The 26,197-nt window shown below is 36.0% G+C and overlaps 1 protein-coding gene across 1 annotated transcript in view; it reads left to right on the plus strand.

The window, feature by feature from the left end:
• The window catches only part of LOC149835097 (putative N-acetyl-gamma-glutamyl-phosphate reductase, chloroplastic), a 57,076-nt gene that overhangs the window by 21,242 nt on the left and 9,637 nt on the right, over positions 1-26,197 (plus strand). Inside the window, exons 11-12 of the mRNA XM_090011691.1 lie at positions 7,071-7,150; positions 7,276-7,365. Coding sequence (XP_089867817.1) covers positions 7,071-7,150; positions 7,276-7,365 — 170 coding nt within the window. The remainder of the gene's footprint in view (positions 1-7,070; positions 7,151-7,275; positions 7,366-26,197) is intronic.

The raw sequence follows: 26,197 nt of genomic DNA on the forward strand, positions 1-26,197 counted from the left end.
TAACTGATGACAAGAAAATGGAGACTTCAGAAATAATTAACACCAAGATGAGAGCCAATGATGAAACTCCTTTAGAAGATCCCACTCCTTACCGTCAGCTGATTGGTTCACTTACATATTTGTCTATCACAAGGCCAGATATTACTTATGTTGTTCATAGTGCAAGTCAATTTTAGACCGCCCCTACGTCAATTCACATGGCGGCGGTGATGAGGATTATTAGATATTTAAAAGGCACCATCACAAAAGGACTATTCTTATCCTCCTCTCCATATCTTAATTTACTTGCTTATATTGACTCTGATTTGGGGGGTTGTTAAAATATAGACATGTATCATATATATATATATATATATATATATATATATGTGTGTGTGTGTGTGTGTGTGTGTGTGTGTGTGTGTGTGTGTGTATTTTTTGTTGTATCCAAAATACCCGATAGGGGTATTTTGGTCCTTTCATCATGTAGTTTTATTTTTATTTTTAGGGTTTTTTTTATTTCTTAATTTTTCTTTTTTCTTTTGTACTTTTGTATTTTTCTTTTTTCATCTTGGGATCATTGGGGGCCCCACTTATGTAGACGTTGGGGACCCCAACGTCTACCTAGTGGGAGCCCCAATGGCTCCCTCTTTCTCCCTTTCCCTCTTGTATATAAAGGGGTGCAACCCCCTCATTTCTTTGTAGAGTTTTACCTCTTCCTTCAATAAAGATGATTTCTTTTTAGTCTTTTGGCTTCACCCCTTTGTGGGTTTATGTGTTTGCACTTTATGTGCATTTGGTTACCCCTTAGTGGGTTTATGTGTTTGCACTTTATGTGCATTTGGTTACCCCTTAGTGCGTATGTGTATTCGCACTCTATGTGCATGTTTATGGGTTCATTCTTGAACCTATTGCATTCAAGGTCATTTTCTAACATGGTATCAAAGGTAGGCGGTGATTGAGTTATTTTTCGATGCATCGGGAAGCGTGTCACAAAAGAAACTTCAAGAAAAATGGTAAAGTATTCGTTGTTTCTCTTTTCTTTCTTGAAGTTATTCGGTATGTATTCTTTTGCTTAAAAGTATCATGCATTATGAAGCTACTTTCTTGATCATTTATATGCATGTGTTTCCTCTATCATTATGTTTTTTAAATCAAAATGTATTTTGCACATTTAGTGTTTGTGTTATTCATTGAGATTTTGCTTTTTTCGCTCTTGCACATTAAGTACTTGTGTTATTTGGGTTTTTATTGGACCTTTATTTTTTCGCATATCACATTTCACTTATTCGCATGTTTTAAAATTTTTAAATGATAATTTTTAAATCGGTGATCTTGTTTTTCTAGATATATGATTGCTCAAAACTTGCTTGAATGCGTCGTTTATCATGTTTATCTTCCAAGCATAATTTGATGTCAATCTTAAACTCATGTGTATGGCTTTAGGAGTTTTTGTGATTATATTTCAAGTCTTACATGTGATTTAAAGCTTTGTATTGATGGACATATGTGGTTGTGATAAAATCTTTGACTCTTTGAATTTAAATTTTTATAAAATAACTTTGGTACTTTGAAGTTACATGCTTAACGTTGTTTGAAAGCATGAATTACATATGTGTGGGAAGTTCTTAAAGAAAGTTGGGTTGAGATTGAAATTTTTAGTATATGAAAGATTGTGATAATTCGCGTACTTTTCTATAAAAACCATAATTGCTATTGTATATTATGGGTAGTGATAGGATGTTTATTAGAGATTCCTTACATGTTTGTGCCTATCCACTCAAAGTCTTGAATATGGCTTTTTTGTGTGTTTTCGGGAAAAACCCTTGACATATAATTGGACCGTCCATGAAAATTCTATAATATGATCAACAAAGTTTACTTAATGAGTCATTTCATATATATTTGAGCAATATTTGTTTTAAAACTACGCTTGCCTTATTTATTAAAAGGAGTAATCGTGACTTGTTATTTGGCCTGAGATTTCTCTCTTATGTACTGATGTTTTTCTTAAAAATCTCAAATATGATTATCTTCAATTATGTGTCTCATTGTAAGCTTTATACATGTCCATTATTTGACTAGATTAATGCTTGTTACATTCTCTTTTTGCATAATTATTTTGTGACTAACTTATGAGTTGGCTCTAACTTCGAAAATCATGTGTTTTACTACTAATGAGTCTTATTGGTCTTTGCTTAATGCACTTGACTCTCATTTGTAAATTTGTAATCTAATCACTTTTTGTGAGGTTCTCTCATTTAATAGTCTTGTTTGTGTGTCTTAGTGCACTCTTGTTACTCTTTGTGTAATTAATGTATGAATGCTTTTAGTAATTCTTGAGTGTGGATTTCTCCCATTTGAATTAAGTTTTTATCTTTCCTCTTTGCTTTGCATACTCATTTTTGAGTGTTGTAGTTCTTGTTGGTGAATACTATTTGTGAGACTTCCACGGTTCTTGTGGGAAGAATGTTTGTGAAAATCCTTCAAAGTTTTGGTTTGTGAAGGATTGTTGTTTGAGAATCTTGGTGGTTCTTTTGGGAAGTTTTGTTGTAAGCTTTAGAAGGTCTTATTGTAGAATTCCATTCTGTTCTACAAGCTTAATCCCTTAGTTTGGATTTTCTTCTAATATTGCAAGTTTGTAAACTTCTCTTTTTGTGTGTGAATTTTTTCACATGAGATTTTCAAACTTCTGAATTTTATCATCTCTATTAAAAGATGCCTTTCTTTTTTGCATTGAATTGCACTTGTGCATATAATTGCATAGCTAAAACTTGATTTGATTCTTGGATTATCCCAAAATGATTCTTTCACATGGCATTGCGTATTTTAAAGAATATCTTTTTTAGAGTATTCTTTGCCTTTTATGGCACTTATGTTGTCCATCACTATGATGCATCAATCCTTTTTGGCCTTATTTTTGTTGTATCAGAGATGTTTGTTGAGGTGAGTTATGGGCACCTCGGTTTAGGTCAGTTTTGGTTGTCACATGTGGTTTGACTCAAACTGACTGCTTTATGTTCTCTGATTATGAGTGTGTTGTATCACTCGGTTTTTCTTTGGCCATTGATTTTACTATAGATGCTCTTTATTATGAGTACCTGTGATGGATATATATTGTTTTTGAAACCATAGTGTTTCGAAATTTGTTTAAAATTGTCAATATTATTTGCATTAGTGTTTGTCTTTACAAGTTTTCTTACCTCAATTGACTTTCTTCTTCTATGTTTTTATCTAAGTGTCATCTCATGTAGACAAGAAATGTTGGTCACACCTTCGTGTGTGTTTTAGACCATGGTTAGCTTTGTACTCTTGTTCTAGTCGCTGAACATACTTGATTTTGGATGTCATTATATGTAGACAAGAGATGCTTGTTCACACTTTTGTGTGTGACTTTAGCCCATGATTGATTGTTGTACTCTTGCTCTAGTCGTTGATACACTCACTTCAAGTACTATTATATGTAGACAAGAGGTGTTTATACAAACCTTCGTGTGTGTCTTTGGCCCGTTAGTGGCATTATATTCATGTTCTTGTTCTAGTCGCTTATACACTTGATTTGTTGGTTTTAGAGGTCTAATGAGGTGATTGCTTGTAATTGATGAACTATTGTTGAGATTTGCAAAATTCCATATTTATGGGAATATGTAATTTGGTTTTCATTTGCATATGAGATTTTCTAACTCATGTTCATGTTTTATAGCACAATTTGTATGTGCACATGTTCTTTTGTATCTAAGGATATATCTTTGTCCCATAAGTGGACTTGCATGTGTTTTTACACTTTGTTCTGGTGTAAGGTTCATATCTTTTCTTTTATCATTTAAAGCATTTCCTTTTGAAAAATCTCTCTCAAGAGAATTGCTTGTGCCTCTTGTGGGCTAAGTAATATACTTGATTGAAGTATGAGTGTCCATAAGTGACTTATTCTAGTATCAATTCATTACATGATATCGTATGCATATGCTTATAATAGCTATTACTCTTAGGCACTTATTAGAATTTTTCTCATTTTTGCTTATTTTCAAGTATAGGTTCTTGAAAGTTGGTCTATATGAGACTTCTTTCAATAACTAATTACATAATTCAATCTTGCCTTAATTACTTCTAATTGATTCAATGTTTTTAAGTGGTTGGGCATCATTATTTTGTTATGTTATTTAATGCTTAATGTTATGATCATTTGAAAAATGAGTTGATATATCTTACTTCTTTTAAAATTATATATTCTTGTATACTTTGAGCTTCTTGATTTGTGTCACAGGATCTTAAAGAAGAGATGGAAGAATAACCTTGATATAGACCATCCGAGAAAGTGCTTGGGGCTGATCACTATTGAAGACAATTGAAGGCTCCCCGTTAAGACCAATTGAAGGATGACAATTGTCAATTTCACTGACATGCTATAAATATGGCGTTTTTTATTAAAGACTCTTGAAGACTTGAAATTCCTCTTGTATTTTTCAAACTTTTTGTTCCCTCACGCAAAGTTTGAGGGGGCGTGTTAAAACATAGACATGTATCATATATATATATATATATATTGTTGTATCCAAAATACCCGATAGGGATATTTTGGTCCTTTCATCATGTAATTTTATTTTTATTTTTAGGATTTTTCTTCATTTCTTATTTTTTATTTTGTATTTTTGTATTTTTCTTTTTTCATCTTGGGATCATTGGGGGCCCCACTTGTGTAGACGTTGGGGCTCCCCAACGTCTACCTAGTGGGAGCCTCAATGGCTCCCTCTCTCTCCCTTTCCCTCTTGTATATAAAGGGCTGCAACCCCCTCATTTCTTTGTAGAGTTTTACCCATGGTTGCCAGTTGAGGAAGCGGGAGCAGGAAGCGATACGGGAAGCGGGAGCGGGAAGCGAGGCACTTTCAAAATTTTAGGAAGCGAGGAAGCGTGGGACCACTTAGGAGCGATTCGGGAAGTGTCTCGGAAGCGACCTAGGAAGCGTCTCGGAAGCGACCTAGGAAGCGTCTCGGAAGCGAGGGGGAAGCGGAAAAAATAAAAATAAAAAATAAAAAATACAAAAAATTTGAAAAAAACAGGGGAAGCGAGGGGGAAGCGTGGGGGGAAGCGTGATGGGAAGCGCGCTTCCCATTAAAGGGAAGCGCGTCCCCCATTAAAGGGAAGCGCGCTTCCCAAAAAAGGGGGACGCTTCCCCCCACGCTTCGGAAGCGCGACGTTCCGCGCTTCCCCTTTTAGCTAGGCGCTTCCGGTAACCCTGGTTTTACCTCTTCCTTCAATAAAGATTATTTCTTTTTAGCCTTTTGTCTTCACCTCTTTGTGAGTTTATGTGTTTGCACTTTATGTGCATTTGGTTACCCCTTAGTGGGTATGTGTATTCACACTCTATGTGCGTGTTTATGGGTTCATTCTTGAACCTATTGCATTCAGGGTCATTTTCTAACAGGGGTAACCCCGATGATCGTATTTCTACGATAGGTTATTGTATTTTTCTTGGAGAGTTACTTATTTCTTAGAGATGTAAGAAACAACAAAAAGTTTCTCTTTCATCTACGGAGGCGGAGTACCAGGCAATGACCACCACTACTACCGAACTTATCTAGTTAAGAATTATACTCAAAGATATGGGTATCCTTTTCTCCACTCCTTTGAAGTTGTGTTGTAATAACAAGAGTGCTAACTACATTTCTATCCACCACACCTTCTATGAACGAACAAAGCACATAGAGATGGATTGTCACTATGTTCGCAACGAATTCTTAAGGGGTATCATTCAACTACCCTATGTTGCTTCTGAGTATCAACTCGTAGACTTCTTTACCAAAGCCTTGCCCTCGCCTCGCTTCTACTTTCTCCTTAGCAAACTCTCGGTGATCTCATCGTGTGTTTGAGGGGAGTGTTAAATTGTATTGTACTTCGTATATATATCTACATATATATATATATATATATATATATATATATTTATTCGATATATATATATATATATGTGTGTGTGTGTGTGTGTCTCTACCTATATATATATATATATATATATATATATATTTTGTAATACCCACTAGAGGTAAAATAATCTTTTCTATGTAACACACATATTCCTCTTGGAATATGTTTTTCTTTTCTTTATTTTTTTTCCTTTTTCTTTTTCTCCTTTTCTTTTTTCCTTTTCATCATTGGAGGGGTCCTACCATAAAGTCGTTGGAGGGGACCCCTCCAACGGTCATAAATATGATCGTTGGAGGGTCTCCAACAACTCTATGGGAGCCCCTCCTTAGGTCTCATTTTGTCTATAAATAAAGGGGCATGTATTCTCAAGCTTCTTGGAAGCTATTCTCAATAGAAGATCAATATTTTCTCTCTCTCTCTCTCTCACTTTGTGTTTTTGCCACTTAGTGGCTTATTGTATTTTTGCCCATTAGTGGCTCTTTGCTTGAGTGCTTGTGCATTTGCTAGTTACTTTGTGACTTTTATATTTAGTGACTTGTACCACCATAACTTATGGTGGTACACACTTGTTTTACATAGATCTATTCTCCAAATGCAAAATCTAACATTTGGATCATGCTTAACATGTTTTATTTACTATTTCCTTGTGTTAAAGTTGACTGAAATATGATGTCTTATACCATTTCTCGGCCACCCTTATTTTTGTGAATTGTGAGCCGTTGATTTTCACTGTCTCAAAAGTAGGATCCTATGATGTATTACATGTGATAAAACCTTTTATCATAGTAAATAAACCATGCTAAACATATCTGTATGGCCAGATCTATGCAAACAAGAGTGTGTACCGCCGTAAGGTATCATGGTATAGAACCACCATATATTTTCCCATATATATACACACACAGACCACACTTGTGTCTAAAGCAAGATTATTCGTAACTGCCCAAACATGCATGATTCTTACATTGTTCATGCCTTTTTAGTTTTTATCATAGATCAGGGCTTCAAAAGGTTTGAATTAATTGTCTTTTATCGTTTGTGTTCTAGTATTCTACTTGTTCAGATCTTTATTAGTCTTTGTTTGTTAGCTGCTAAATACGTTTGTGAACTGATAATACGTCATCTCATGGTTTGTTTGGAAAATTGATTGCATGCATTATTCATTTCAGTTCCTGAAATTGAGCAAGGGCTCTCTGATGCCTCATCTTCAAAAGTAGTAGTCAGTTTTACGCCGCATCTAATGCCAATGGTAAAAATTGCCTTGAACACTGGGTTGTTCAATATGAGTTGAAATTCCTTTTCTTTTCCTTCTTAAGCTGCAATTTTAAACTTCTATACTGCAATCTGTGTCATAATATTTGAATATTTCATCAGAGCCGAGGCATGCAGTCAACCATATATGTGGAAATGGCTTCTGGAGTGACAACAGAGGACTTGTACCAATGCTTGAGTAGCTACTATGAGGTAGTTTTTCTCCTGAAATGTCTTCTTTCCTTGTGTTCCCTTTTGCTTTGAATGGGCCTAGAAATTCTTGCATCACAGTAATCCTTCAGATGCCTTCTTTGCCTCCAATTTTGGCAAGGATGGGCAATGGACTGCCGAGCTTGTCAATGGGCTGTGGCCTGGTCAAAGCTTCCTGTCAGTTTGGAGGGGGCAGGCTGCTAGGGCTCAGAACCTGGGTCTAGCCCTGGCTGGCTAGGTCATGTGTGGCCTGTAGCCTGCCTGCTAAAGGCAAGTCCATGCCAGGCTGGGTCCCCTAAAACCATCCCAGGAATGGACTGGGCCATGGACTGCCTGGGCCCAGTTCCAAGTGCCACTTTTGGCTAGATGGTAATTCATATTTTAGAAACACGTATCTGACTATGAGAGCATTTCAAATCCATGGTTTTTTCTGGAAAAGTCCCATTCACTTTTAAAGTATAGGCAACATTTATGCAAGAGTAAAATGTGATGGTGGTATGTTAAACATTTAAGCCTGCTTTATGGACAATTTTGAAACTCAATTATTGTCAATATATTCTATGCAACGACGAAAATTTGTGTGAGCTGTTCAAGCTATTTTTGGTAGCAATAATTCAAAGTCAACTTTGTCTTGGCCCCAAGTATTGTCTTTGGTTGTAGTTACTAATTGATTGGGTGATTGACCAAATCTATGGAGACCTGAAACTAAAATTTCAATGTGTCTGACCAGATCCATAGTGATGAATGAAAAGAAGTGTGTATTCACGACTGGGTTTGGATCTTATCCAAACCCAATTTGTGAATACAATTAGCACTCTAATTAGCACATGTTCATTAAAGGCACTAATGGCATATTGTAATTTATATTTGTTGTATGATGGGTATTTTTGTACCCTAGTAATTATAACAGCATGTATTTAACGTGAAGCCCAATACCACAGTCGATGATATTCATTTGGGGAAAATCTTGCAGCTTTCTCTTCTCTCTCTCCCATTCAGTGGTGTCTGCTCTTGTGTATGAAACAGGGAACCACGATTTCTTTCATGGTATTAGAGCAACAGATCCAAGCTTAAGGATCTTATTCCTTCATCCGGTAAGGTCTCTTCCCACTCACTTGCCTTCGAATCATCTCTTCTGCCTGTCAACGAATCAATCAAATCCTTCAAATAAAGTATTCTTCCTTCTCTAGTTAGCCTACCTGTTTCTCTACATATTTCTGTTTCACTGTTTGTTGAACAACCTTCTTTCATTAGCCTACATGTTTCTTTCTCTACATATTTTTGTTTCACTGTTTCCTCTCTATTTTCTTCACGTTATCATATTTTTGTTTCCCTTTTGACTTGTCACTGCACGTGATCTTATATGTTAACAGCACAAATACTCACGCAAGATCTGATTCACATCATTTGATCTTTGCGTGATTCCAAGGCTTGAATAGGGTCACGTTAATTTTTTTTTTTGTTTTTTTTACAAGGACTGCATATCAGATTCAGATCTTGGAGTGATCCCAGGTCTGTCCTGATTAACTAATATTACGTTAGTTGATCTTTCTCTATCTTCTTCTCTGTTTCACACTGTCTGTTTCTATCCCAGAGTTATAAATCCGTATTCCCTCATATTCTGAAATTACACACGTTAATCTTAAAGTAACATGTCTCTTTGATCAAACTCTAATTCATAACAGGTTCTTGGTAAATAGTTCTGGTTTTCTACCTCAGTTTTATCATTCAAAAGGCTTGCAACAGAATTTTTGATATTAAGTTTCTGTTCTGATTTTCATTAGATCTCAACTGTAATTGGGTCTTTGTCGTAAAGTCATTTTCTTAATTCTTATCTCTTTTTATATTTTTGGTTTCGATAGAATATGGACTTATTTCCTCACTCTCAGTTTGGTCTTTCCTCAAACTTTCTTAGTCAACTCGTGTCTGAGAAACTCAACAATTCCAATTTTCTAACTTGGAAGCGACAAATCATTCCATTCATAAGAAGTCAAGGACCTTTCTGGACATCTGGATGGCTCTGTTTTTGTTCCTCCAGAGTTCATACCACAAGAAGCAAAGAATGGTGAGGGAGATCCTTCTATTACCTATGTCAGAAATCCAGAATATGTATCCTGGATAAAGCGAGATCAGGCGCTGGTTGCCTACATCACTTCTACATTATCACAGGAAGTGTTTGTGGCAATTCTGGCAATTCCAGATGACTGGTCTGCAATGCAATTATGACATCGATTGGTTCAGACATATTCTCAAGTTTCTCAGGCCAGAATATTATTTTTGAAAAAAGAGTTTTAAATGTTAAGAAAGGACTCCATGACCATCATGGAGTACTTAAACAAAATGAAGACCATTACAGATCAGCTGGTCATCGTGGGATGTGCAGTTAGTGACAAAGATATGGTGCAACAGACTTTGAGTGGGCTGAGATCGGATTATCATATGATGGTTACTTCCTTATTGTGTTTGTCAGAGTTATCTGCTTTTGAAGATCTTCGTGCCAAACTTTTGCAGTATGAGATGACCCTAAAGGGATTTTCTGAAGATACTCATTCTCAAGGTGGAGCACACACTGTTCTTGCCACAAGAGTTGCATATGGGCGAGGACGTGGTACATATGATTTTCGAGATAGAGGGAGTCAAGAAAGAAATGGACAAGGAAGTCGTGGAATATTACCTACACCTAATATTCCTCCTAGTGGGCAAAGGCAAAGACCAATACCGACCTGTTTTCTATGCAATAAAAGGGGGCATATCAAAGCAAATTGTTGGTTCAATCCTCAAAATAAAGGTAAACGACCAGAGACAAGCAAGGGGTCAGATAAATTGAAGAACAGTGATGAAGTGAAGGAGTTGTCACTCTTTGTTTTAGCTGAATTGAACTTAAAGCAAAATGATCAGGGCACTTGGTATGTTGATTCTGGTGCAGACACTCATGTCACTGGTGATGTTGGTAAGCTCCTAACTTGTGTTCCCTATGCTGGTAAAAATAGTATAGTCACTGGAGATGGGTCTCACCATTGTATTTCCCACATTGGAAACTTTGTCATACCTATGTCTACTTCTTCCCTTGCTCTTTCAAATGTCATTTATGCTCCGAATATCAAGAAAAATATTGTTTCTGTCTCTAAGCTTGTTGATGACATCAATGCCTTAGTTGAGTTTACTCCTTTTTCTGTTCGTGTCAAGGATCTCCACACGAGGGAAACGTTCGCTGAAGGAAAGCGACAAGGGAATATGTACGTGTTTCAAGAGAATCCTTCCACTTCGAAGCTCACATCATCATCTTCTTCAGCTTCTTCTAAAAATGTTTTTAGCCTTTCTGAGTGTAATAAGCCAAATCTTTGGCATGGTTGTTTGGGTCATTGTAGTAGTCGTTTTACTGAAAAGCTTGTTTCTAGCAGTCTTATTCCCAAGTCAAGTCTAAATTTAAATGTTGATGATAAGAAATGTTCTAGTTGTCTTCAATGTAAGAGTCATGTCCTTCCATTTCATTCTATTAATAAAAGAGCTTCAAAGCCTTTTGAAATTATTTGTTCTGATGTTTGGGGTCCGGCTCCAGTTCCCTTCATGTCTGGCATCAGGTATTACCTCATTTTTGTTGATAGCTATTCTCGGTATACATGGATCTTCTTTATGAAATGTAAGTCTGAAACATTCAAGTTATTTCAAAATTTTCATTCCTTTGTTCAAAATCAATTCTCTGATAATATCCTTTGTTTCCAATGTGATGGAGGGGGTGAATTCTCCTCAAATGACTTAAATTTCTCCAGACAAACGGAATACGTAGGCATGTGTCTTGTCCTCATACACCTCAACAGAATGGGATTGTTGAACGCAAGCATCGCCATATTGTCAAGAGTGCCATGAGCATGATGCATGATAGTAACCTTCCAGTTACCTTCTGGGCAGAGGCCTTTCATTCAGCCGTTCATATCATAAATCGATTGCCCATGAATATCTTGGAAAACAAATCACCCTACCTTTCCTTACATGGTGTTCATCCAAATTATCATGATTTGCGAGTATTCGGGTGTGTATGTTATGTTCATGTTGACAGTTCAATGCGACATAAGTTTCAAGATAAGGCCTTGAAATGCAGATTCGTGGGGTATGCTGATGATTATAAAGGGTACAGATGCTATGATCCCGTGGGCAAGCGTATCAAAATATCCAGGAATGTTGTATTTGATGAATTGAATTTTGATCACAAGGTTGACACCCTTCCTGAAATTGAAGTTTATCACCCCCGGTTGAACTCTGACCTCTTCTCTAGTGTTAATGATGTTTGTCCTTCATAATGTAATAAAAGAGATGAGAGAAACATGTCTGATGATGTACAGACGACTCAGGAAAGTGTCATTTCCGATCCACTCTTGCCTCCCGAAAGGTATAAAGGCATTGTTTACTCTCGACGTGAGAAGGGGATTCTTCCTAATTCTAATCAAGAGATGAATTCTTCTTCTGTTCTCAGAAGATCCACTCGATCCCGACATCCTATTTGATAGATGGGTAAGTTATGAGAATTTCACTATGGATTTTCAACTCTTCTTAACCTCTCTAGGTAAGGAAGATCAGCCCACGACTTTCTATCAAGCAGCAAATTCTAAACAATGGATTGAAGCTATGAATGAAGAAATGGAGGCTCTTCATGAATGTGGCACTTGGGAGATTGTTCCCAGACCACATGATCGAAATGTAGTTGGGTCCAAGTGGGTGTACAAAATAAAGTATAAGCCGGATGGTACTTTTGAGCGATATAAGGCTAGGCTAGTTGCCAAGGGATTCACCCAGGAGCAAGGACAAGATTACGATGAGACCTTCAGTCCGGTTGTGAAAATGGGTACTATTTGAATCATACTATCATTGGCTATTGAACATCAGTGGATTATCAGTCAACTGGATGTAAAAAATGCATTTTTATATGGAACTCTAAAGGAATAAGTGTACATGGAACAACCCACTGGGTATGCAGAAGGGAACTCCAGAGAATATGTGTCGATTAAAGAGAGCTATATATGGTTTGAAGCAAGCCTCTCGATCTTGGTTTGACAGTTTTTCTCTTGAAATAGAGAAATATGGTTTTAGTCGTTCGCTTCTTGATCATTCACTTTTCATATTCAAATGTAACGACACAATTACCTTATTATTGATATATGTAGATGACATAATCATTACAGGTAACTCTGCTGAATACATTGAGCAGGTCAAAGAACTCCTGAACCACAGGTTCAAGATGAAAGATCTTGGTAAACTGCGATATTTTCTTGGAGTAGAAGTTGACAGAACTATCGAAGGCATGACACTTACCCAACATAAGTATACCATTGATGTTCTCAGCAAAGCAGGTATGAAAGATTGCAAGCCTCTAAGCACACCCAGTGTACTTCATCAGAAACTCAGTTTCAGAGATGGCGATTTGTATGAAGATCCTACAGGATATCGCAGGATAGTGGGGATGCTTCAATATCTCACTTTTACTCGCCCTGATATTGTTTATTCAGTCAATCAGGTATCTCAGTTTATGCATGAACCGCGTATTGGACATATGGAAGTTGTTAAACGTATTCTTCGATATTTGAAGGGAACTATTGGAGATGGTCTTTTGTACAGAAAGAGTATGAATGAACATAACATGCATGAACTTCTTGTTTACACAGATGCAGACTGGGCAGGAGATCCATATGAGCGTAGGTCAGTGTTAGGATACTGTATTTTCGTTGGTCTAAATCTTGTATCTTGGAGCAGTAGAAAACAAAGGGCTATTGCCAGATCAAGCACAGAAGCTGAATACAGATCATTGGCAGTTGCTACAGCTGAAGTAACATGGATTAGACATTTGTTGACAGTAGTAGGAGAATCAATATTTAAATGTATTCTCCTATGTGACAATCAAAGTGCCATCAACATGTCATTCAATCCTATCTACCACAGTTGTGCCAAGCATATTGAAATTGATCAACATTTTATAAGACAGAAAGTCGAAGAGAAGGAAATTGAACCAGAATTTGTTCGGACTACTGATCAAGTTGCTGACTTGTTTACCAAAGGGCTTATCAAGGACCGATTCTGGATGTTGAAAGACAAGTTGTTCATGGTTCAAAACCATGTACAACTTGAGGGAGGATGAAAAGAAGTGTGTATTCACGACTGGGTTTGGATCTTATCCCAATTTGTGAATACAATTAGCACTCTAATTAGCACATGTTCATTAAAGGCACTAATGGCATATTGTAATTTATATTTGTTGTATGATGGGTATTTTTGTACCCTAGTAATTATAACAGCATGTATTTAACGTGAAGCCCAATACCACAGTCGATGATATTCATTTGGGGAAAATCTTGCAGCTTTCTCTTCTCTCTCTCCCATTCGGTGGTGTCTACTCTTGTGTATGAAACAGGGAACCACGATTTCTTTCAATGAAAGCCACTGAATAGTTACCTGAGTAAGAATGATCTCACCTGTCCTTGTAGTGATTCTTAGCTCTCAACATGAGTTTCAGTTTGAGTTGTTTTACGGTTGTCGAGTCTCTAATATGGCATCAAATGAGCCAAACTCTGGTTGTTACCTACACCCTATTTCAGATTGAGTTTGTTAAGAGTAGGCTTGGGTTTGGCTCAAATTCAACTTATTCAAGCTTATTAGTACATTTATTTTAAATTTGTATTTAGTATTCTCTATGCACGCCTACGTGCATGTCACGAAATGGCACAGATTCCAATGCACTCATCGAAACATAATACATTTGAAAAAAAAACATAAGAACTAAAATGAAACATAACTTCATTAATAAAGAACATTAAAAACTATAAAAGAAAAATACATAAAATCCTCACTACAATACACTCAAACACACAAAGGCCTAAAACTACCCATCATTCTCTCAACCCACACTCACACACACACACAATATTTATAGAAAGAAGAGAGGAAAAAAGGGAAGCCCTTCAAGCCGTTGGAAAGGGTCCAACAACAAGTTTGACTAACCGTTGGACCTATTCTAATGGCTAGAATTTCTAGCCGTTGTACTAGCCTCCAACGGCTAGTCTTAGTCAACCTATGTTGACTAAGTCTTAGTCAACCTAGGTAGACTATGATGCAATATAATATATATATATATACACAAAATTTGTACATTCATCTTAACACCCCTCCTCAAACTTCCGTGAGTCGACTCACTGTAAGTTTGCAATTACAAAAGAATGAATCCATTACATAAAATGTCTTTATTGACTTCAGCAAGTTCTTTTATTTGGTGTTTCTTTAAAGAGTGCTCTTGATCTTCAATCATATGCTCTATTATACAAAGGGTCTTTAGAATCTTCAATATCATCACTACTTGAGAACCTGTAAATAGAGCTAACGAAGCATTCCAACTACACACACACACACACACACACACACACACATATATATATATATATATATATCATAAACCATAAAAAATGATTTCAAAATTAGCTATATATATTATGGAGAGTGGATGGCCAAGCATGCCAAAAATACAATATATATTTAATAAGACAATTTAACAATTCTCAAAATCATTTAATAGTAAGAAAATTTTTTGACATCAATTTTGAAAGTCATTAAATTTTCAAACACAATATTCATTGAGAGTTTCACTCAATAGATAATTTTAAGAAATCATAATTCTTAATTTATAAGAGAACATAATTGCATATTATCAAAAGAAGAGATGTGTGCATAATATATATCAAAGATAAACTCATAAATCATTCATCACCTTAAACATTCATGAAAATATGCATTATTCATTGTCAATATACACCTCTATCAAGAAAAGCATATTAATGCATAAAAAGCATGAAATATGAATTTTCAAACAACATCAATACCATGAATAAATAACTCGAAAAGGAGTTTAACCCACACAAAAAATATTCATAAATAAGGGTTTTTCAAAACAAGTATCCATGTTAAATGCACAATGGAAATAATGGTGAAGTTCAAAATCCCACATACAAATCATAACAAGAGATATTTTGTAATAATGACAAATATTGTCTCAAACTTATCATAACAATTTAAATCTCGACAATAGAAACAAAACCTATAAATACACTCAAAATATAGCATCCTATGCAACCAAGGCGTATCATGATGTAAATCATGCAAGACAACAAATCATGGAACAAATTTAAAATATCTTTAATCATGCAATTAAAGCATATTCAATGCAAAATGTATGAAAATATTTCAATAACCATTTCCCATACAAGGGCAAATGAGTAATAAAAGTTTAAAAATTTTATGGAGAGATTTAAAAATGCCACATGACACAATGAATGATATTTGCAAATTTCAACAATAGTTCTAACACCACAAGCAATCACTTTACTAGACCTCCAAATATCAAAATTCAAGTGTATTAGCAACTAGAACAAGAGCACAAAACAAATGTCAGCTATTACCAAACCAATAACCATGCACTAACAAACTTGTAATCAAAACTGAACACAAATGTCAGCATAATCATTCTCGTGACCATGCAGAGGCAATACAGGCTTCTTGACAATACAAACCAACTACAACCACAAGAGGTGCACATTGTTAAAATACATGTAATTCATATATATATTTATATATATATATATGTCTAAAATGACCCCAATTGTTTTGGGATGAAGGCGTAGTTGTTGTTGTTGTATATATGTCTAAAATACCCGATAGGGGTATTTTAGTCATTTCACAAGTACCCGATAGGGGTACTTGTTTTTCTTCTTTTATTTTCCTTTTTGTTTTTGTAATTTATATTTTTTTATTTTGTGTTTTTTTGCTCACACAAAGGGGCCCCACCATGGAGTCGATGGGGCCCCCAACGGTCACATTTGTGACCGTTGGGGGCTCCCAACGACTACATGGGGAGCCCCTAGGTAGCTCTCCTTTTAAGGCCTTTTGGCCATCCCCCCTCTCCTTCTTTTGTGTATAAATAGGGGTGAACCCCTCTTGTATTTTTCACTTAAGAGAGTTCTCTCTCTTTTCAATAAGAGACATTTATATTTTTATGTTGTGTTGTCTCTTGTGGGTTTGGGTGTTAGCCCTTTTGTTTGTTCATTAGTGGATGTTGTAAGTGCTTAATGCACTCTTTGCTTTTCCGCATATTTCATTACATGGTATCAAAGCCTTGTTTATGCTCTTCTTCTTAATATAGCTAGTCGTGTAGCTATATTTTTTTCTTGTTGTATCTCTCTCCATTTATCCTCTTGTGAGTGATTGAAATGGAAGGAGAACAAAAGATTGATCTCTCCTTCAAGCTCAATGGCTCCAACTACATGATGTGGGCCGCTGCCATGGAGAAAAACCTCAAAGGTAAAAAACTTTGGGGATACGTTATGGGCACCATTCCGGAACCACAGCTCCAACTAACTAAGATGGATGGTGATCAAGAAAAAGCTCTTGAAGGAATTGCCCGCATGAAGGCCATTGAAGATCACCAATCTAAAGTGGAAGATTGGGAAAGCAAGCATGCCAAGATTCTTGCTTGGTTCATGAACAATGTGGAGCTCAAGATTTGCGCCAACATTGCCAAGTTTCGGATGGCGAATGAAGCATAGTTCTTTATGAAAGGTATGTTTACTCAAAAAGACCTTGCTCGTCAATTCTTTCTTCAAGAAAAAATCCGGACTATCAAGCAAGGAGAAATGAGTGTAAGGGATTACTTTAGCACTCTTGGTCCCCTATGGGATGAACTATCTTTACTAGAACCAAAATGGGTTTCTAGTGTGGATGTGGAATTAAGGAGAGAACAAATGGAAAAATAACACTTTTTCCAATTTTTACATGGGCTTAGGCCCGAATATGAACAAGTTAGATCTTCTCTCCTACATAGATCTAAGCTTCTTCCCTTGGAAGATGCCATAGCCGAAATATGCCAAGAAGAAACTCGTCTTGGCATGATTAAAGGAGGAGATGATGTTTTGGCCGTATCAAAACCCGGCAACCATATGAAAGCTTACAAACCTCCACATTTTGGAAGGCAAAATAATTATAATGGCAACTATAGAAAAGTCATTTGCCATCATTGTCAAGAGTCGGGTCATATAAGACCTAATTGCCCTAAGTTGAATGAAGCACCTAAAAATAAGGTTGCTTCCGTTGAAGAAGCTACTCAAAAGAAAGAGGAAACCACCAAAGGGAAGGAATCTTTTTCTCTTGTTCAACTATCGGAAGCACTACAAACTCTACTCAAGATACCATCAACCTCAGGTGCCGCCATAGCTTCTTCCTCTCCTCCAGGTATGTCTTCTTGGATCCTTGACTCTGGTGCTTCCTTTCATATGACCCCACTTGAAAATGAGCTTTCCGATTTATGTAATAATTATAAAAACTCGTATATTTCAACTGCCGATGGTACATCTTTACAAGTAAAAAGTTTTGGAACTTTAAACTTTTCAAAAGATTTCTTTGTGCCAAACGTGAGAGTTGTACTTCAACTTAATTTAAATCTTCTCTCTGTTGCTCAAATATGTGATCATGGATGTGAAATCTCCTTCTCAACTAAGGATTGCTCTATACAGGATCTCCGGTCCGGGAAGCAGATTAGGCAAGGCCATAGGAGGGGAGATCTCTATTACATGAGCAACTTGAAACTCCCCACTAACTCTTTTTATAACCATGTCCAAGATAAAAATATTGAAATTTGGCATCAAAGACACATCCAAGTTTCTCAAAAATGTACTCCTTTCCATTTGGAAAGAAATTTTGTAATGAGAAACATTTTGTTTGCAAGAATTGTATTTTTGGCAAAATGAAATCTACTCATTTTCCAAACCGAACTTTTGTGTCCAAAAGACCTTTTGAGTTAGTCCATTCGGACGTTTGGGGTCCTTCCCCGGTTATGTCTAAAGGAGGGTACTCCTATTACGTTACTTTCATTGATGACTACACTAGGTATGTATGGATCTACTTTCTTAATTTAAAATCCGAAGTCTTTGACTTCTTCAAAAAATTTCACATGATAGTTAAAAATCAATTTTAAAGTAATATCTCTACTCTTAGATCCGATTCGGGTGGAAAATATTTATCAAATGAATTTCAAAACTATTTAGAAGTAAATGGAATTTGTCATCAAAGATCGTGTCCTAGGACTCCCCAACAAAACGGCTTGGCCGAAAGAAAGCATAGACACATCATGGAAACCACTAGGACACTCCTTATTTCCAAAGAAATTCCAAAGAGTTTTTGGGCCGAAGCGGCCTTAACCTCAACTTACTTAATAAATAGAATGATATCTTCATCTTTACAAAATACATCTCCATATGAAAAACTATTTGAAAGAACACCCAATTTCAATAGATTAAGAATTTTTGGATGTAAATGTTTTGTCCTTACACATAAATGGGACAAATTATCTCCTAAAGCTATTGAATGTGTTTTCTTGGGATATGGAGAAAATCAAAAGGGTTTTAGATGTTTTGACTTGAAAAATAACAAACTCTATGTATCCAAAGATGTAACCTTTTTGGAAAATGAAAATGGTTTTGTGAAAACTAAAGATATTGACGAAAGTGAATATGCTTTTTTATTTGATCTTCTATCTCAAGAAGATGAGACTCCTCAAGAAGAGGAAATCTCTAATGAGTCTTTGAATGACCTAGAGGATATTCCTCTTGACAATGTTATAGATGAAAGCGATAGACCAATCCAAACCTATGTTAGGCGCAGTGTTTTAAAACTCGCCGAGTCAACTCGTTGACTCGGCTGACTCGGCTCGCCCTTCCAGCGAGTCAACCCGGCAAGGCAAACTCGGTTTGCCAAAACTCGGGCTTGACTCGACCTGACTCGGCTTGACTCGGCTTGACTCGGCCTGACTCGGCTTGACTCGGCCTGACTCTGGCGAGTTTTGGTATGTTTGAAATTTGGTTTTTGAATTTCAAATTACAGTTTCGAAATATACAAGTACATATATTTTAACAAGGATTACCCCCAGATTTTGTATAAAAAAGAAAATAAAAATCATTTAAAGATAAAAAAGCATTTAAATCCATAGAATAAAATCGCCATGTTGTTCGAACTACTGTTCACCCTGTGTTATCAACTTATTCTAGCAAAATATTTTAAAGAAATGATTCTCACTATATATGGTGGGTCAACTGTGCCTATGGGAAGTCACATTTAGGTTTCATCATCCATTTGTTATGTGAACAAGCATTGTACATATTCAAATATTAGTAGTCTTTTTATAGTTGTGCCATTAATATATTTCTTGCATAGTTTTATACATGAGAAAATTGCTTATTTATGTTGATATTGGGCATTCTGTAAACTTTCAATATGCACATATATCCCTGTTTTACATTTATGGATTTGTTAGAGAGGGAATTAAAACTTTTAAAACAAGCTAGCATATATGATTGGCCATTTTAGGAACCTTAGGTAGTTGCAAACTGAACTCATGGTGACCAAATCATCTAATTCAAGTCATGAATTAGTCAAAGTGCTTGTATAGATATCAAATTCAATTATTCAAGCAAACCTCTATAGCTCTTTGCAGTTGTTTTTATATTCTTACAGACATTTGGATACTATGTTTACTCAAAAACATGGTTTCAGACAAATTATATATTGTTTTTCTTTTAAAATCAAAAGTTAACAAAACCCGGTCCGAGTCACCGAGTTAGCCCGCCGAGTCACGAGTCAATAAAGAACGAGTCGAGTTTCGAGTCACGGGTTTTAAAACCTTGGTTAGGCGTGGTCAACAAACTCAAATGAGCGCCTTAGAAAAATACTCTCAAGGATCCAACATAGAAGAAACCTCTTTAAGGAGATCCAGTCGGATTTCCAATCCTCCTAATAGGTTTGTTTCCTATGAGTCCCTAACTCCAAGATATAGAGCGTGTCTAATTGCATTGCACTCATTTCATGAACCTTCACACTATAATGAGGCCAAAAACATTCCCCAATGGGTTGAAGCCATGAACTTAGAGCTTAGTGCCCTTGAAAAGGCAAAAACTTGGGAAATAACTTCGTTACCCACTGGAAAGAAATCAATTGGATGTAGATGGGTCTTCAAAATTAAAACAAAGAGTGATGGTTCATTAGAACGTTATAAAGCACGATTAGTAGCTAAAGGATATTCTCAAGAATATGGTATAGATTATGAAGAAACATTCGCACCTGTTGCTAGAATGACTAGTGTTAGGACTCTTATCGCCGTAGCATCTGTTAAAAAATGACCTATCTATCAACTAGATGTTAAGAATGCTTTCTTAAATGGTGAATTAACTGAAGAAGTTTATATGGATCCTTCACCAGGAGTGTGTATTGGTAAAGATAAAATTCTCAAACTTAAGAAGGCATTATATGGTTTAAAACAAGCCCCAAAGGCTTTGCATGATAGATTTAGTAATGTAATGATAAGTTTGAATTTTCGTTCATGTTATACTGACACTGCTTTCTTTGTGAAAAGTGCAGGGTCTTCAGTAGTTATTTTACTACTTTATGTGTTAAAATGTAAACTATAATATATATATATTATTTAATATTATTATATTTTCTTTTATTATTTTATTTTTCTATTTTTCTTTATTTTCTTTTTTAGCATCTAGTTCAATAGAAACTAGATATTTGATCCAGTCAAGTTCCAAACAGGAACTTGACTGTGCAAATAGCTGTTGGACTGTAGTCCAACAGCTATAATAATAAATGTTGTTGGACTGTAGTCCAACAGCTATATTAAGAGACGTTGGAATCCAACGTCTCTTTTGGAGAGTTCAAAATGAGCTCTCCTCTCTCTTCCACTTTTTTGTATATATAGGGGTGAACCCCTTCAATGTAAACAACCATGCTTAAGCATTTTGTTCATGAATAAAGTATTATTTATTTTTCAAGTGTTCTTCCTTTTATACCCTTTCAAGGGTCATGCTTGTAGTGTCTCCAATAGACACTTGTTTGTGAGTTATTTGTGCATTTGTTGAAGACCACCATTTCATTACATGGTATCAGAGCTACGAAATCCTTAGATCTTGAAGTGCTTCTGCCTCGATTTCCGTGCCACATTTACAAAAGGTGTTTCATCACCTTGTTCTTGGCTCAAGAAGATTTGTTTGAAGAATGGCGAACTTGTGCTACAATAAATTTTGGTTTTGTATCCTCTCTTATTCCTTTGTCTACTCTTTTTCTTTTCTTTTTATTTTTTTCTCTCTCCTCCTATTTATTCCTCTCTTACCCTTGTAAAAGATGGATGACAATGATAAGATCACCATCATTCCTATGAAGCTAAATGATACTAACTATGTAATGTGGGCTTCGATTATGAAGCACCACATTTGGGGAAAAGGTTTATGGAGTATAGTGGATGGTTCCGATTTGGAACCTAAACTATCTCTTACCAAGAAAGAGGGTGATAAAGAGGTTCCTCTAACGGAAGAAGAGAAGAGTAAGGCGTTAGCCACTTATGAAAAGAAATGGAAAGAATGGAGGATAGGGCATGCAAAAATTATGTCATGGCTCATCAATAGCATAGACATTAAAAAATGCTCTAGTCTAGCTAAGTTTGAGCATGCCGATAAGACTTGGGAATACCTCAAAAACATGTATTCCCTTAAAGATATTGCACATGTATGCAATTTACAAGATAAAGTTCGAACAATGACTCAAAAAGATAAAACTATTCGAGAATATTATAATGAGTTGTCCGAACTTTGGGAAGAGTTTGCTCTTCTTGAGCCCAAATGGCATTGTGCCGAAGACATCGAGCTTCGCCAAAAGCAACTCGATATGGAACATTTCTATCAATTTGTGAATGGTCTAAGGCCGGAGTTTGAATCCACCAAATCGGCCCTTTTACATCGTGGAAAAATTCCTTCTATTGTTGATACTATAGAAGAGCTCACTATGGAGGAAAATAGACTTAGAAAAAGTACTCCAAAAGTTGATGATGACTCCGTTTTAGTTGTATCTAGACCGGGAAATCATACTCGTACTTACAAGCCGCCTCATTTTGGAAGGCAAAACGACGACTTTGATAAAAGAAAAGTTATTTTTCATCATTGTCATGAACCGGGGCACTATAGGCCTCAATGTCCAAAGTTAAAAAGAAGAGAAGAAAAAAGAGTTGCATCTGTTGAATCTGAGTCAAAAGATCAAGATACACCTGTGTCTATGGCTCAACTGATGGAAATCCTTCAACCTCTTCTCAAAGGGGTATCTTCCTCAACCGAAGCCTCAACTGGAGCGACAGTTGCATCTTTCTCCGGTCCAGGTAACTTTCCTTGGCTTTTAGATTCTGGTGCTTCTTTTCATATGACCCTAAATGTTAATAGTCTATCCGAATGTCTTAAAAATAACTCAAGTTTGTCAAAGGTTTTTACAGCCGATGGCACATCTCTTGAAGTAAAAGGAATAGGATGTTTTGAAAATCTTCAAAAATCCAAAAGATTTTTTATCTCAGAAGTTAGATATATCCCTAAACTTAATTTGAATCTCTTATCGGTCTCGCAAATATCTGATTATGGATGTAATATCTTCTTCTCTTCTCATGGTTGTTGAGTACAGGATCGCCAGTCAGGGAAGCTGATTGGGGAAGGCCATAGAGAAGGAGGACTTTATTACATGGACTTTTTGGAATTACCCAAGAATGCATTTTGTTATAATATTCAGAAATTAGAATTGGATTTATGGCACAAAAGGCTTGGCCATCCTCATATGTCTAAAATTCAATATTTTCCAAGTTTGGAAAAATTTTGTAATTCTGAAAATTTTTCTTGTAAAGACTGCATTCTTGGCAAAATGAAAAGGTTACCATTTCTTAGTAGAAGTTTTGTTTCCTCACGACCACTTGAGTTAATACATTCGGATGTTTGGGGCCCCGCACCAGTTATTTCCAAAGGTGGTTATACATATTATGTCATTTTTGTTGATGACTTTTCTAGACATACTTGGATTTATTTTCTTAAACATAAATCTGATGTCTTTTTAACTTTCAAATATTTCATAAAATGGTTAAAAATAAGTTTCAAAATTATATTTCTGTTTTTCGCACTGATTCAGGGGGAGAATTTATGTCCAACGAATTCAAAGACTATCTCAATTTACATGGTATTACACATCAAAGATCATGTCCACACACTCCACAACAGAATGGCCTAGCCGAACGCAAACATCGACACATTATTGAAACTACTAGGACATTGCTAATTGCAAATCAAGTTCCAAAAAGTTTTTGGGCTGAAGCGGTCCTAACTGCCACCTACCTCATTAATAGGATGCCATCTTCCTCATTAAAGAATACAACTCCAATAGAAAAGCTTGTTAATTTAACTCCAGATTATTCTAGATTAAGAATCTTTGGATGCAAATGTTTTGTTTTCACCAACAGAAATGACAAACTCTCTCCTCGTGCAATCCCATGTGCCTTTTTAGGATATGCTGATAATAAAAAAGGCTACAGGTGTTTCGATTTTCAAAATGACAAATTATGTGTCAAGAAATGTATTTTTTTTGGAAAAAGAAAGCTTCTTTGAATTTGAAAAATCCAAGGATGTCACTGAATACTCGTTTTTAATTGATCCAACTTCAAAATCCAATAAATGTGATGTTGGATGTGACCTTGACAATGATCAAAGTCCTATTGTTGTTGAAAATGATGATAATGAAGAGCAAATCCATAGGGATGTTAGTCTACAATATTCAAGACGTAGAGAGCAAAATCTTCCATGTGCATTACAAAAATACTCTGAAGTCTCACCTAGAAGAACGTCTAGAATCTCTAAACCTCTAGAAAAATTTGTGTCTTATGAATCTTTTTCACCCACGTATAGGGCCGCCATTACATTAATACAATCATATGTTGAACCATCATCCTATTCTCAAGCAAAAAATCATATAGAATGGATAGAAGCCATGAAAATAGAATTGGATGCACTAGAAAAGGCCAATACTTGGACGATACAAGATATTCCTCCGGGTAAGAAACCTATAAGTTGTAGGTGGGTATACAAAGTCAAAACCAAAAGTGATGGGACCCTGGAAAGATATAAGGCCCGTTTAGTAGCAAAAGGATATGCCCAAGAGTATGGCATCGATTATGAAGAAACATTTGCTCCTGTGGCCCGTATGACCACTGTTAGAACTTTAATAGTCTTGGCCTCCATTAGAACATGGCCTATCTTTCAATTAGATGTCAAAAATGCTTTCTTGAATGAGAATCTCGTTGAAGAAGTATACATGGAAGCCCCACCTGGTATTAGTATCCCTAAGGGTAAAGAAGCTCTTCGTCTAGAAAAAGCTCTTTATGATCTTAAACAGGCTCCAAAAGCCTGGTATGACCGATTTAGTCATGTTATGCTTGATATTGGTTTTCAACCTTGTTTAACTGACACTGCTTTGTTTGTTAAGAAATCTGATGCAGGCATCATTATTCTTCTTCTCTATGTGGACGATATGATCATCATCGGAGGCGACAAACAGGGAGTTGCAAATATCAAATCTCTTCTTAAAACTCACTTTGAAATGACTGACTTAGGTTTATTAAGATATTTTTTAGGCATTGAAGTTGCTTATTCCCCTCGGGGGTATTTGATATCTCAATCTAAATTTGCTCTTGATATCGTTTCCAGGTCTGGAATTACAGATGATAAGAAAGTAGACACTCCAGAAGTTGTCAATGTTAAAATGAAAATTCATGATGGAGAACTTCTTGATGATCCTACTCCTTATAGACAGCTTGTTGGAGCTCTTTCTTATTTTTCCATTACTAGGCCAGATATAACTCATGCGGTTCATACAGTCAGTCAGTTTCAGCATGCTCCCACCTCTGTGCACATGAGAGCGATTTTGCGTATTATTAGATACTTAAAATCCTCTCTTTCACGAGGACTCTTCTTGTCTGCTTCATCTTCATTAAATTTAATTGCATATACTGATGCTGATTGGCGTGGTGATCCCAATAATAGACACTCAACTACTGGTTTTTGTGTGTTTCTATGTGAAACCTTAATTTTGTGGAGGTGCAAGAAGCAGCAGAAAGTCTCTCTTTCCTCCACCGAAGCTGAATACAGAGCCATGGCAACCACCACTATGGAGGTTGTTTGGCTCAGACGATTGCTAGCGGATATGGGAGCTAAAACAACGCAAGCTTCAAAGATGTGCTGTGACAACAAAAGTGCGATCTACATTGCAAGCAACCGGACATTCCATGAGTGCACTAAACACATTGAGATGGACTGTCACTATGTCAGAGAGGAATACTTACATGGAACCATTGATCTGCCATATGTTACATCAGAATATCAATTAGCAGACTTCTTCACCAAGCCTCTCGCTGCTCCCAAATTTCACTTCCTCTTAGACAAACTTTCGCTCATTGTACCGTAAGTTTGAGGGGGAGTGTTAAAATATAAACTTTAATATATATATATATATATATATATATTATTTAATATTATTATATTTTCTTTTATTATTTTCTTTTTCTATTTTTCTTTATTTTCTTTTTTAGCATCTAGTTCAATAGAAACTAGATATTTGATCCAGTCAAGTTCCTGTTGGAACTTGATTATGCAAATAGTTGTTGGACTGTAGTCAGTCCAACAGCTATAATAAATGTTGTTGGACTATAGTCCAACAGCTATAATAATAAATGTTGTTGGACTGTCCAACAGCTATATTAAGAGACGTTGGAATCCAACGTCTCTTTTAGAGAGCTCAAAATGAGCTCTCCTCTCTCTTCCACTTTTTTGTATATATAGGGGTGAACCCCTTCAATGTAAACAACCATGCTTCTTAAGCATTTTGTTCATGAATAAAGTATTATTTATTTTTCAAGTGTTCTTCCTTTTATACCCTTTCAAGGGTCATGCTTGTAGTGTCT

This window comes from Nuphar pumila, chromosome 6 (genome assembly GCF_984573655.1).
Source record: "Nuphar pumila chromosome 6, dmNupPumi1.hap1.1, whole genome shotgun sequence".
Lineage (NCBI taxonomy): Eukaryota > Viridiplantae > Streptophyta > Magnoliopsida > Nymphaeales > Nymphaeaceae > Nuphar > Nuphar pumila.